This window comes from Camelus bactrianus, chromosome 8, assembly GCF_048773025.1.
Source record: "Camelus bactrianus isolate YW-2024 breed Bactrian camel chromosome 8, ASM4877302v1, whole genome shotgun sequence".
In the NCBI taxonomy this organism is placed as follows: Eukaryota; Metazoa; Chordata; class Mammalia; order Artiodactyla; family Camelidae; genus Camelus; species Camelus bactrianus.
In genome coordinates, this window is record NC_133546.1 from 61,305,335 (window position 1) to 61,319,741 (window position 14,407).

At 40.8% G+C, this 14,407-nt stretch overlaps 1 protein-coding gene across 1 annotated transcript; it reads left to right on the forward strand.

Annotated features, from left to right (window-relative positions):
* The first annotated feature begins 461 nt into the window (after nt 1-461).
* GJB7 (gap junction protein beta 7) lies at nt 462-12,954 on the forward strand. The gene is made up of 2 exons (XM_010948970.3): nt 462-581; nt 8,991-12,954. The coding sequence occupies exon 2, from the start codon at nt 9,018-9,020 to the stop codon at nt 9,822-9,824; it is 807 nt and encodes a 268-aa protein (XP_010947272.1). The 5' UTR covers nt 462-581; nt 8,991-9,017; the 3' UTR covers nt 9,825-12,954.
* The last annotated feature ends 1,453 nt before the right edge of the window (nt 12,955-14,407 follow it).

Sequence of the window (14,407 nt, forward strand, 5' to 3'; positions counted from 1 at the left end):
TGTTACATACATAGAAAATGTCTGTTATCCACGCTTTCTGAGTTTAGAAAAGTGATTTTTACTATGCCTTTTCCTTACTGAATTTCTAAGAGTAGGACACCTGAAATTAAAATAAGCTTATTAAAGATAGATTGTCTCAAATTGTCCTTTTGTCTACTATTTTTTTTAATCCCCTAGATGGCTTTTGATAAATAACCTTGGGAAATCATTAAAGAGATGAAACGCTCTCTCTCATTGTCCCAGGTTCTCTGTATGGAGGATGACAAAGTTTTATGAAAAGGGATGTTCAATGAACTCTGGGTACATGAATGGCTTTGAATTCATTTCCCTAGTTTCTGTTCTCTTTGAATGTATATTGTAAACAGTGGGGACACAAGAATTCTCATCAACATTATGAGCCAAAACAAATGATCAGGTTACACCTGTTTGGCTTACACTACCTTGGAAACCACTCGACTCCATTCTCCTCAGCTTAAAGCACTAGTTCCCTCCCAGGGAAACAATATAATCAACTCATGACTTTTTTAATCGCCTGAGCAACAGACTGGCTCTCTTCTTAATCTCCACGTCTGGGTCAAGAGGTAAGTTAAGCTTTCGTTCGCTTACGGTCGCATCTGTTTCTTTAACGGGGGAAGGCCATTTTTTGCTATTGGGGAGTCATTACCTCTTTCCAAGAAGCTTCTGTCAGAGAAGGTGTCCTAATTATTACAAACCTAGACATACTGCTGTGCAGTTTTGTGCCCCATCACAGGTGCCCTTTCTGGATGAGCTGCCGCTCTGAAAAGTTCTCCATTTGGAATGTGGGAGTGACGAGGGCTTTGGGAGGCCATGGCCAGGTCAGGAGCCTGGCCCGAGGACAGGGTGTGGGCTGATGTAAGTGAGGTGATGGGGGTACAGGTCAGGACCTTTCAGTGGCCCTTTCTGTGTGGCCTGAGGACAATCTTTGCACTGTGCCTAAGAGAGAATCCTCTGAAAACGCCACTCTTTATTCATACAGGAAACTGAAATACCAGGCCAGTGGTGTGTAGGTACACACGTCAGCCTGGGTGGGCACTGCTCTACTCAGCACTGCGCATCGACCTTCAGTACTGACCATCCATGTTTTCAATGTAAAATATAAAATTAGATCTAAAATAATTTTACATCTACAGGCTAATCCTTAGACTTCTGGCTTTTATGCAATTAAATGTATAAAAGGAAAACCAAAAGTCACAAAACCAATAAATTAAATGAAAATTCAGTAAAGTTTAGTGGACAAAAGAGGTCACTTTGCTGAAATGAAATTGCTCCTCATTGAGAGAATGAGATTCTGACTGCAGAGCTCAGGTGATGGGCCCGCCTGCCACACCAGGGCTGGTCCAGGCTGCTTCTTCCAGCCTTGGTCTTCGGTCTGGCCACTCGCAGCCTAGTTCATGCTGCCCTCCCCGTGGCTTCACAGGGCTTTCTCTTGAGCACAACCCATGGTGTGTGGGCACTCGTAGGCCTAGCTGATTGAAGTTCTGCAACTTGGTTCCAAGGTGATTTTAAACATGATGTAAATATCAGAGGTCAACAACATTTTCTGCAAAAGGCCTGATAGAAAATATTTTAGGCTTTGAGAGCTGTTGTGTCTCTGTTACAACTACTTAACTCTGCCATTTTGGGGTGAAAGCAGCCATAGACAATAGTCAATGACTGGGCACGGCTGTGTCCCAAAAAACTTTATTTACAAAACATCTGGTGGACTGGATTTGGCCTGAAGGCTATGTAGTTTGCCAAACTCTGGTAAATACGAGCACTAAGTCTCAGGGCAGCCCTTGTCATCCAGCCTTGCTTTTATTTGTTTAAAGATCAGAAAAACACACACACAAACACACACACCAACTTCTCAAAGACTCCTGAGAATCTAACAACAGACCCTCAGAGGCCACAGATCCTGGTTTGAGAAATTCTCTGCTTTTGGGATTTTCCAAATAGGCTCTCTCTAAAAATGAAAGTGCCTTATATTCGAACAAGGGGTTAAAGACTTCACTAGTGTTAGCGGTGAAAAGAGAGAGAGAAAACTTTTCTTTAGGGGTTAAAGATAATTTGTGATGATTTGTGTGCGAGTAGGGCAGAGATCAGGCCCAGGGGCAGATGGACACCAGTCCTGCAGGACGGTCCTTCTGCGGGATTTTCTGCTGATTATTAGGAGTCATGGGCAAGCCGCTTCCCTCTCTGAGTTTCAATTTCTTCATCACCGCATTGAGGGTCATACCACACCCGGTGCCTATGGCAGAGGATGGGGTGAGGGTCTAGTGAGATGCTGTGAGATGTTTCTAAAGTGGTCCAGCGCTACCTGAGCACAGGTGCTGTTATCACTGAGACGTGAAAGGAGCTGGGGTGGAGACTAATGGCTTTTTCAGGGCTTGTCACTGGTGGTCTGTGGGGCATTGGAAATCCATTGTCCCATTAACACAAGTTTCAAAACAGCACTTCTTGGTAATTACAGAGCAGGTCTCCAGCTCCTGGCTTCTCAGACAGTGTTTGTGGCCATTTGGAGCACACAGAGGGAACTTGTTTGCTGACGCCTGAACCACACAAGAAGTGAAGACCCCTATTCCTTAAAAAAATGAAAACAGACTTACCCTGTGACCCAGCAATCCCACTCCTGGGCACATACCCAGAGGAAACTCTAAATCAAAAATATACATGTCCCCAGTGTTCATGGCAGCGTTAATCACAATAGCCAAGACATGGAAGCAACCTAAATGTCCATCAAAAGATGACTGGATAAAGAAGCTGTGGTATATTTATACAATAGAACACTACCCAGCCATAAAAAATAATAAAATAATGCCATTTGCTGCAACATAGATAGACTTGGAGATTGTCATTCTAAGTGAAGAAAGCCAGAAAGAGAAAGAAAAATACCATATGATATCACTCATATGTGGAATCTAAAAAAAAAAGGTGGGGGGAGACAAATGAACTTACATACAAAACAAAAACAGACTCACAGACATAGAAAACAAACTTATAGTTAACAGGGTGGTAAAGGAGGGTGGGGAGGGATAAACTGGGAGTTCAGGATTTGCAGATACTAACTACTATACATAAAATAAACAACAAGGTCTTACCATACAGCACAGGGAACTATATTCAATACCTTGTAATGGCCTATAATGAAAAAGAATAGGAAAAGGAAAATATATATGTATATATATAAATGAATCACTATGCCATATACCAGAAATTAACACATTGTAAATCAACTATACTTCAATTTACCCAAAAAAAAGCCTCCTGTGTGGGGACAAGTTACTGGCGTGCCAATGGTGCATCCTGCAACAAGGAAAGGACAGGCACTCTGGTTCTCAGGCCCAAAGTTTCAAAGGCCAGATGTATTGTTAGTTCATCCCGAGTTGAGTCAGCGCTAAGGGACTCATCCACATTTACCAAGCCTGGGGGAGCCTGATTTATAAAGCACCTCTCCAGGGACTGGAACTCTTGTATCGAATCTCAAGAGAACTTCCTTGAACAGTTTAAGGAAACTCAGCAAGAAAATGATTACTCAGAAAGTTGCTTGATAATTTGGAGTAGTGAGAATCAAATGACTGCAACAGACGTTTGATCCAAGATGCAGAGAAGCTAGATGCATCAGCTGTCCTTGCACCTTCCAGATGGTTACTGGGACCCATTGTTTGAACCGAAGACCTGCAAACGTCTTCACCAGCTCTGGCACTAGCTTGCATGTTTGCCATAGGGGTTGTCCCAGAAAATCCAGGATCCTCGGTTGCAGAAGAGAGAGCGGTGTCCGCATGTTACAGCGTTCTCTCCATGCAGAGAGCTATGTAAACTCTGAGCAGGTCTATGCAGTTTCTGTTCACCTCTCTTTCACGCAGAGCTCTGAGTGAAATCTTTACTGAGAGGTTTGGACTGGAGGTAATCTGGGGAGTCACTGGCCTGTAATGTAGAGGCAAGAAAGATCAAAGAGAATTCACCACATGATTTTCCCACATGGTAACCCTCCAGACGTATATTGATTGGCTTGATTTGTAAATGTTGATTGTAGAAACAGCCTTCTTCAATTGTTATAAAAACATATGCACATGAAACAGTGGTGGCTCTCTGATTTCCCAGTGTTTCTGTATTAGGTTTATTTTTTTTTTCAGATTTAATTTTGTAGGCTCTTATTGTAAAAAATGTGGGCAATACAGGAAATCATTAAAAATCATATAAGAACTTTTTTCACTGATACATATTATTATCAATATTATCGATATTTTGTTATGCTTCCTTGTATCCCTATTTCTACTCCCTATATAAATAGCTCTCTTTAAATGTTCAGCTTATAAGGGAAGCCCTATTGTTCCCTTATATTCCAAATAAACTTCCTTCTACCCACATTTTTGGGGACAATTTTTCAATGTGGTAAAATACATATAACATAAAATTTCCCATTTTAATAAGTTTTAAGTGTACAATTCATTGGCACTAACTGCATTATCAGTATTGTGCAACCATTGCCACTATCTAGTTCCAAAACTTTTTCAACCCCAGACAGAAATTCTGTAACCATTAAGCAATAAATCCCCATTCTCCCTTCCTTCTAGTCCCTGGTATCTCTATGAACTTGCCTGTTCTAAATACTTCATGTAAGTGGAATCACACAATATTTGTCCTTTTGTGTCTGATTTATTTCAATTACTGTAATGTCTTCAAGGCTCATTCTTGCTGTAGCCTATATCAGGACGACTTCATTCCTTTATAGGACTGAATACTATTCCATTGTATGTGTATACCACATTTTGTTTATCCTTTCCTCTGTTGATGTAACTTGGGTTGTTTCCCACTTGGTGGCTGTTGAGAATAATGCATATGCAATAATTGGCATACGATATTCTTTGTGTTTTTGAGTCCCTGTCTTCAACTTTTTTTCTATATCTCTAAAAGTGGAATTGCTGGGTTATATGGTAATTCTATGTTTAGTTTTTTGGGGAACTGCCAAACTGTTTTCTGCAGTGGCTGCACCATTTTACATTCCCACAAGTTTTGTATAAGGGTTCCAATTTCTCCACATCCTTGCAAACATCCTTGCCTTATCCACATCCTTGTCATGTCAATTATACTCATCCTAGTAAGTGTGAAATGGTATCTCACTGTAGTTTTGATTTGCATTTTCCTAATAACTAATCGATGTTGAGCATCTTTTCATGTGTGGATTGGCCTTCTGTATAGCTTCTTCAGAGAAATATCTATTCAAGTCTTTTGCCCATTTCTTAAATTGAGTTGTCTTTTGTTGCTGAGTTTTAGGAGTTCTTTACATATTCTGAGTTTTAAACCCTTACCAGATATAGGACTTAAACATATTTTTCCTCATTTTGTAAGTTGTCTTTTCACTTTCCTGATAATGTCCTTTGATGAACAAAAGTTTTTAATTTTGATGAAGTCCAATTTATCTATTTTATTTTCCTTTTTTGCTCTTGCTTTTGGTGTCATGTCTAAGAATCCATTATCAAATCCAATAAAAGTTTACCCTATGTGTTCTTCCAAGAATTCTATGATTTTAGCTCTTATATTTAGGTCATCTATCTATTTTTAGTTAATTTTTAAAATGGTGTTGCGAAATGGATCCAGCATCATTCTTTTGCGCGTGGAAATCTGCTTGTCCCAGCACTTTCTTCTCACTCCCACTTTTAATTTAGATCAAATGTTTAAGGAAAATTTGCGATTTCCGAAATTATTCCTGATACTGGGAATACTGAATATTTTACTTTCTGAAAATATTTGAGTTTTCCAAACTAAATTCCTGTGCAGGTAACTGCCACTTCTTAAGAGAAATGAGAAAGTCATAGGGTAACCTGAACATTAAATTGTTAAGAGGAAAGTCTTTAAAAATTGGGCTTATTCCTTGGTGATTTGAGAAAAGGGATCAATTAAAGACCCTTTTGATAAATAAGGAGACAATCTATATTATTAAGAGATAAAAATGTTGAGCTGATGAGCTGATGGCTTCACTGCTTTCAAATGCTTCAAGGGATATTATTAGGAGATTCCAAGATATTATCCACATTCACAGGAACAGAGCTAGAGGGGAAAAAAAAATATATATATATATAAAAAATAATAATATATATATATATATATAATTTACCTTGCAATTGGAAAGACTTCACTTTAGCACCAAGAAAAGGTTTTTAATGACAAAATTGAAAATTATAATAATAATGTGTATTGAGCACGTACCACGTGTCAATCTCTTTTGAGCTCCATGAAGTGGGTACTGCTATGGACTTGAACCCACAGAGTCCAACACTGTGCCCAGGCTCTTATTCACTGTGCTGAAGCACCTCTGTTACAAATGAACCAATGTTAGAACACTCCTCCCTTCTGAGAAAAGCCATTGCCTTTCCATTAGCAGAGAATTTCAAAATAAAATGGACATTTATCAGTCAAATGAAATTCACCGTCCTGACACACTTGATGGCCCCAGTCTTCTGATTCTATTCAAACATTAGTCACTTTCTCACTATTTTTCTTTTTGGAAAAACAGAAAGATAATCTCTTGCCCTTCTCCCTTCTCCAAAATGTCACACAGGGTGCTTTTAAATGTGTTGTAACATTACGTAAACACCCTCCTAAGTAATATGGACAAATGCCCAATGACACATGTCATGGGGACACATAATACCTTCTTTCCCTGTTTTTAATCTTTGGGGCTTTGTTTTAATAATTCATGGAGACTTAACCTTTCAGGTGGATTTGAGAATGCTTTTTATTTAATACAATTTTGTTTGTGTTCTGAAAACCAAGGACATTGAAGTATTTGTTCCCTGCTGAATAGGGCATTATATACGTGTGTCTTTGTTTTCTCTGAAAGCACCTCTTAACCTTCATACGTCTCCTCAGGGCTCTAGCATGTGGGCTTGTTACATATTGTTCCCTCTGTAAGAGACAATGTGATGTGCTCTGACAGGAATGCTGTTATAACAATATCCCAATTTTCTTAACCCCCTGGCTCCCCTCACATCATCATTTCCATGATACTCCTTTGGCTGAGTCTATGGAGAAAACAAGAAATAATTCATCTTTGTAATAGGAGCCAGGACTTGAAATGGCACAGTTTTCTCCTAAGAAATCACCAAGTATATTAGTGGCAGACGTGGCGCTCAGCCCACATCTTCTGATCATAGTAGAGAGTAAAGAACAGTGGTTTTCAACTGGAGAGATTTTGTTTCATCTCCCCAGTGTACTTTTGGAAACGTCTGGAGACATTTTCGGTTGTCACAAATGGGGTGGGAGGTGATGCTACTGACATCACCTGTCAACTGGTAGGGGCCAGGGACACTGCTAAACATCCTACAATGGACAGGACAGCTGCTGGAACAGAGCATTGTCCAGCCCAAAATGTCACTGGTGCCACTGTTGGGAAACTTTGTTTAAGAGTAATGGAAACTGGACTTGAACCCTGCCCTGCATTTTACTTTGTGACCTTGGGAAGTGGCTTCATTTTTCAGAGTCTGCTTTCTCATCTGAAAGAACAACACAACTGCCACCAAAAACAAACAAAAAGAGCTGTTCAGAGGTGGACAAAGAAAACTAAGGTGACACAGTAATCTGGATCAGAATTACAGAACGAGCAGTAGAGTAGTGGGAAAGTCAAGGCTGAAAGAGTTTCGAAAACACAAGGGCAGGCGGCAGTGTCAAATGGCACTGAACAATTAAATGAGACGTGGTGTCCAGAAGGCTTGGTAGCTGAGAGAGTGCTAACTTTAGCATGAAAAGTTAAGTGCAGTGCTGAGAAGAAAAACTAGACTCAGTGAGATGATAGATGAATAATAGTTGAGGAAATGGAAATAGAGGATAAAGACAGAGGCTGTCAGAAAGACAAGCTGTGAAGATCTCCCCCACTAAGAACAGACAACACGTAAGCACATTTATATGCTTAGAGGAAGGGGACAGTGGATGTGAAGATACAGTACAGAAGAGGGAAAATGGGTAGACCAAGAACGGGATGTAGGGCTGGAACGATTGTTTTAAGGCGAGAAGAGACCATCCTCTCCCTCCAAACTGGGTAAAGAAAGTAAGTGGGGCATGGAAGTCAGCAGACCGGGAGGGATGAAAGCGCATGAGTTCGAGGAAGTTCATAGCGGAGAGCCTCACTTTTCACTATCAAATTGTAGGCCAGCTGCTGGTACGAGATACAGGACATAAGAGGAGGGAGGGGCAGGGAGTAACCTTTAAGGACTGGGGAGGGGCAATGACAAATTAGAGAAAGCTGAGTAGAGACCACAGCTTCAGTATGTGGAATCTAACAAATAATACAAATGAATTTATTTACAAAACAGAAACAGACTCACAGACATAGAAAACAAACTTATGGTTACCAAAGGGGAAAGGGAGGGAGGGATATATTAGGAGTATAAGATGAACAGATACTACTATTTATAAAATGGATAAGCAATAAGGATTTACTGTATAGCACAGGAAACTAAGCAGTGTCTTGTAATAACCTACAATAGAAAATAATCTGAAAAAATATAACTGAATCACTTTGCTGTACACCTGAAATTAACACAATATTGTAAATCAACTATACTTCAGAAACAATAATAAAGCATAAAAAAGAAGAAGCTGGCATGGGAGGGATATCCCAAGGTACCAAAGTCACCTTGGGATTCATACCTAATTCTTTCTGGATCAGACACAGAGCTCCAACCATTCTTAGAGAGAAGAAACAGATTAGAAGGATTTATTTGAAAATGGGACAGCATGTTTGGGATGACTGACCAAACTCCAAATTAAACCGAGCATGGAATCATTCATGTCCCAGGGGCCAGTGGTGTCATCTGCTTGTATGAAAGTGAGATTATCCTATGGAATTCTTAGAAAGCCCTCAACATCCAGGGTTGTAACAATGCAGGAGTTCAAGTTGATCTTCCATAATGCCATCATCTACAAGTGAGACAGTGGAAATGATCAGTGGAATAGGAGTAAAGGAATCATGATGAAACTGCTTTCTTTTGCAGCATCTTGCCTTCTTTCGAACCTGAGTCATGAGCTGGTTGTTCCTCAGAGACCTCCTAAGTGGGGTAAATAAGTACTCCACAGGGATCGGACGGATTTGGCTGGCTGTTGTGTTCATCTCCCGTTTGCTGGTCTACATGGTGGCAGCAGAACACGTGTGGAAAGATGAACAGAAAGAGTTTGAGTGCAACATTAGACAGCCCGGCTGTGAAAACGTGTGCTTCGACTACTTCTTCCCCATCTCCCAGGTCAGACTTTGGGCCTTACAACTGATCATGGTCTCCACGCCTTCGCTGCTGGTGGTTCTACATGTGGCCTATCGCAAGGGGAGAGAGAAAAGGCACCGAAAGAAACTCTATGTCAGCCCTGGCACCATGGATGGGGGCCTGTGGTACACTTATCTCATCAGCCTCATTGTTAAGACTAGTTTCGAAATTGGCTTCCTGGTTTTATTTTACAAGCTGTATGATGGCTTCAGGGTTCCCTACCTGGTGAAGTGTGATTTGAAGCCGTGCCCCAACACGGTGGACTGCTTCATCTCCAAACCCACGGAGAAGACAGTGTTCATCCTCTTCTTGGTCGTCACCTCATGCCTGTGCATTGTGTTGAATGTCACTGAACTGAGCTTTTTGATTCTCAAATGTTTTCTTAAGTGCTGTCTCCAAAAATACTACAAAAGACTTAAGTCCCCAGTGTGTGAGTGCCACAACCTCAGACATGTTAAATGTGGTGAGATGGGGGCCCCTCCCCTACTCCAGAAGCACCATTCAGACTCAGCCATGAGCGCACCCCAGGGGGCTGAAACTAAGCTGCCCTGTGACACCCAAGAGGGTTAAACAAAGGAAACCTGCCTCCTTCTTAAGCAAGACCTAGGACTCTGGAAAACAAAAGATGTCAGCCTTAATGTCACTAGGGGGGAATTTCTTAAATTTTCAACATGTGCTCAGTTGTACATTCTAGACAGAGGTCTCATTGTTTGGTTATGGGGTTTATGTGGATACATGGGTCGTGTCTGGATAGTTAATTGCGAGTTAGTCTGAAGAAACCGAACTAACAGCATTCTTCTAAGTGCTTAGATGTGTCAATTGGAAAATATAAAAAGTGACACTTCTGACAAATGTGTGGCCTGTAAGCAAGAATGGAGGTGCTGGCAATCTTTCCAAAGTGGCAGCCAAGGCTCCACTCACTCAGCCCGACTCAGTCTTTGCAGAGAAAGACTACGGTGAGGGCAGGAGAGCAGCCAACCAGGGCACACAGAAGTACATTCAGTGAGAAGGCCCAGCTTGGGGAAGGGACCACAGAGCCCAGGACCCTTTGCAGCCTAGGTGTCCCTGGATATAAGTGGGATGCAATCCAACGTTTAGTGGTCTCCAAGTGAAATACCAATATTATTGGGAGATACCCACTTAAGCCTAAACTAGCCGACATCTGAAAGGGTCACTCCAGAGTCACGAGGGAAGGCAGGACCCACAGAAGGAAGCACATTGATAGGGAGGGAGCAGGAGCGGGGAAGGACCCAGAAAAAGAATATGCCCACCTGATAATGACTGAACACTTATCTTTAACCATAGAACATTGACATACTTTGTAAATTTCCATGTCACTGGACTTTTTAATAAGCAGGAATTCATAATGTACTATTTGTCATAGTTTGACTACAATTTACTAGTATATCTCCCTCTAGAATAGATAATAAGATGTGTACTGTGCTGTCATATTGGTGCAAAAAAATGTTTAAAAAGATGTTTATTATCACTTGATTTGAAGACTGTGGCTTTCTTTTACTTTCCTACTGAAAAAAAAAAAAAACCACAGGTACATTCTCCTTGGATTTAATTCTCTAACATATGCACACTTCTTCAGGATGAAAATGAAGTGGTTCTGAGGTATTATTTGGCTGTCATTGATACCGTGTTACTTGGGTGCACTGGGCATGATTATTCTGTGAAATAAAACTTGTTCTGACAGTTTTAGAATAGGATTTGCAACCCTGCTTGGTAAAGATAGCTCTGAAATCATTCTTCCCCACTGGGATTTTTTTAAATGAGAAGTCAGCACATAAAAATGTAATTTTAACTAAAACCAATTATGTCATGTCTTCCGTGGTCTGCCCTCTTTAACCTAAAATGTCTCATTTCAGTTCATGCATAATGAAGGTGATTTGTGTCATGACACAGCCCACAGGGGTCATAATCTGTCTTAGCAACTGTGTCCCAGACAGCAGAGAGGACGTGAACTTTGTGGTTTTCCCCTTCCTCCGGTTACACTGCAGATCACTGCGGGACTCACGCACTACGTCCACTGCTCTGCACCATGTGATGTGAAAAAGCCAGCCTTCACAAACACAGATAACCAGTGAAGACTTACAGGAATATGTTTTGTTTTTTTTCCTACAGTAATAGGTGGTTAAAGAGGTTTAAGATTTTGAAGGCCCTGATCATGGCACGGAATCTAGAAAACAGGGTTTTAGTGCCCAGAACTGGAATGGATTCCAGGGAATTTTTCAGACTGAGGATGAATTTCCTGCCAAAATATTTCTAGGGACCTCAGCCTCTTCACATCAGTTAGGACTGCAAGCTCTGCTCAAGCTAAACAGATTGGTTAGATATCTACATCCTTGCGTGGAGGGGAGACTGAAAGGTAATGGGAGCCAGGGCCATGCACGGAGTTGTTTAGATAGGAAGGGGAATAATTTGGGACATAGGTCTAGGAAAAGCAGAATTAAAAATCACCGTTGGTCTTCCTGAAACCACGTTCTCCCCGTACCAGGCTTCCCAGATCACTGAACAAATGTCTTCCTAATTTCATTCAAGCCATTCCTGACTCAGTTATTTTGACTCCCTTGCACTGTCCCTCCAGATCTTACTGGTTACAGACTTTGTCCCTGGCCACAGGGTTTCTTCTGATTGGAGCTGGAGGGAAATTTTTTTCAGGTACCTAGACAAAGAATACCGAGGCCAGCAAGTGGTTATGGTTCCAATCTTCCCAAGGAAACTGAGCCAGTTTTCTTCAGACAGACAGACTGCAACAACTAGAGGGGAGCGGGAAAGGCCAAGACCTGAGGACGTTTGCACTCTTCACCCCTGCTGTCTCTGACGATGGCTCCACCCCTAGTTTCTGGAGTTAAGTTACATGGAAGATTAATTCCTCATTTTTGTTTAAGCTGGTTTAAATCGGGTTTCTGGGTTTTGCAACTGAAAGAGTCCTAATAAAATCATGTTCTTCATACATTTTCCCCCGTAGAATAGAAAAAAAGAGGTAGGACTCCTCTTTTGTATCAGCCTTTCCTTTTCAGGCTTCAAGCATCCTAACTTTTACACATGTGTACGTACAGAATGTTTGTGTAAATAGGAGGAAAGACGTGGAGGGAGGTCAACTCTGGTTACAATAAGAGAGGGAGAGAGAAAATTTTCTTTATAAACCTTTTTCATTGTTTCACATGTACTTTAGTTTTTAAATTTTTAATAAAGAAAATAAAGCAATAAAACCCCCAAAGTGCCCTGTGTCTTTTTCTAGCTCACATCCCCCAGCACATGCATGTAACATGCATGCATATTTCCTTAAATACTGATGCCAAATTATTCCTAGTTTACATTTCATTTTGTTTGTACAGTTAATGTGGCACAGAGCACAAAAGAGAGGGTACTTCACAGATCTGTGGACTGGTGAGGAAGGGAAGTGGGGGTGGGGCAGGTGGAGGCAAAAATGTCAGTGTTCAGTTGAATTTTGATGATAAAAACCCCAGGGGGGTGTTCTGGGAGAGACCTGCCAACAGCTCTTTAATATACAATTGGGTCTTTTCTCACAAAGCAAATCTTCCTTCAGCTGCAAAAGACATTGGTGACCGTGGGGAGTTGTGAGACCTGTCTGTTTCCATTGTGCCAGAGAGTCTGATAAACAACTTTCCTAGTCTGAGAAGATGAAGATGATCTTTTAAAATTCTGTTCTGTTCTGTTCCATACATTCTGTTTGAAAGTAAAGGGAAGTGAGTTCTGGGTGTTACGCAGATGAGACAACATTCCCATTTACGTACGAGTGAAGTTATCAGATCCTTCCCCAGATGTGGAGATTTTTCTATTAACAAAAAATGTTGTTCAGACAAAAATAATAAACGTAATTTGTTACCTTATTATCTTCATTATTTTTTTCAGACATTAATGCCTCCTGTTAGAGTAGAGATGGACAGAATGGCTGTGGTATAGGATTGGGGATGGATCTATTTGTCTGTGCAGAGTAACAGGCAGCTGAGGAAGTAGATTCCAGATTCCTATCTTGTGGGAAAAGGTCACTGTTAAAACTCTGCAGTAGATTGGGGCCAGAGGAGACAAATATTAAGCAATACAATGTCCACAGTCTTGCTATAAAAATGTCATTAACTAGATTGATGATCATCAATTCCCTGAAAGAAGTATCAATCACTAGGTTAGCCAATGCCTTCATTTAACAAGCATTTACCTCAAAGCAGAGTGAGTGCAGTAACTTAAGGCTTGACCTTCTGTGGAAGATTAGCAAACCTGATAAACCAATCTTCTTAGAGAAGATTGCCCCTAATGGCATTAATTTGATGATGACATTAAAACTACTGCCTGGCCAAGGTCAAGAATCTTGTCTTACTCACCTCTTCACATTCTTGCAGCCCCACAGCTTGGGTCCCTGGTACCGAAGAGCAGTGTTTCTGGGGAAAAATATCTTTGTGTTCCTCTCACCTCTTCCATCTACCCAATATTTATTCCTCCCTACATGAAAGTTCTGACTTTTGTTGGGGGTGGCAATGCGCCCAGCTTTTAAAAAAGTACATTTCCAAGTCTCCTTTGCATGTAGAGGTAGCAGTGTGAAAACTCTGTCAAAACAACAAGATGTTTTGACTGATGCTTCGGGGAGAATTCAAAAGTGGGGCTGACCTAGCTTGCGTGCTTCTAGGTCAAGGCTTGTTGTTATGTGAGAGACAACTTAACTTCTACCTGATGCAAGTCATTGACTCTCTTTTATTTATAGACAAAAACAGTTCCTAGTGATTCGGATGAAGACACAGAAGGCATGCTTATATCTACTGAAGACAAAAGACATTTCAGGATATTGAATGACAAAAGTGAAGCATGAGTTCAATAGAATTTTGTTCAGACCAAGTCAGGTGATACGGAACAAGTAATCATTCTGTATCAAGATTTAAATTTTAATATAAGACCAGGATTGATATTAGTTCATGACATAAAGTCCTTGGACTTTTAGCTGTCCATCACCTGAACATGAGCAAAGTGTAGTATGAGACTAATGAAAAAAAGTTTATTGAATCCTGTGTCACTAGCAGTTTGTGTCCAGACTATATGGGATGACTTTCCCAAAGCTTGGAAGACAAATAGCTTATGAGCCAAGATTTCAGAAACAGGACCAATGGGTGAACATCAAAGGGATAAAGATT

Coding starts and splice junctions, on each gene's coding strand:
- GJB7 (XM_010948970.3), top strand. CDS start 9,018: ATGAGCTGGTTGTTCCTCAGAGACCTCCTAAGTGGGGTAAATAAGTAC.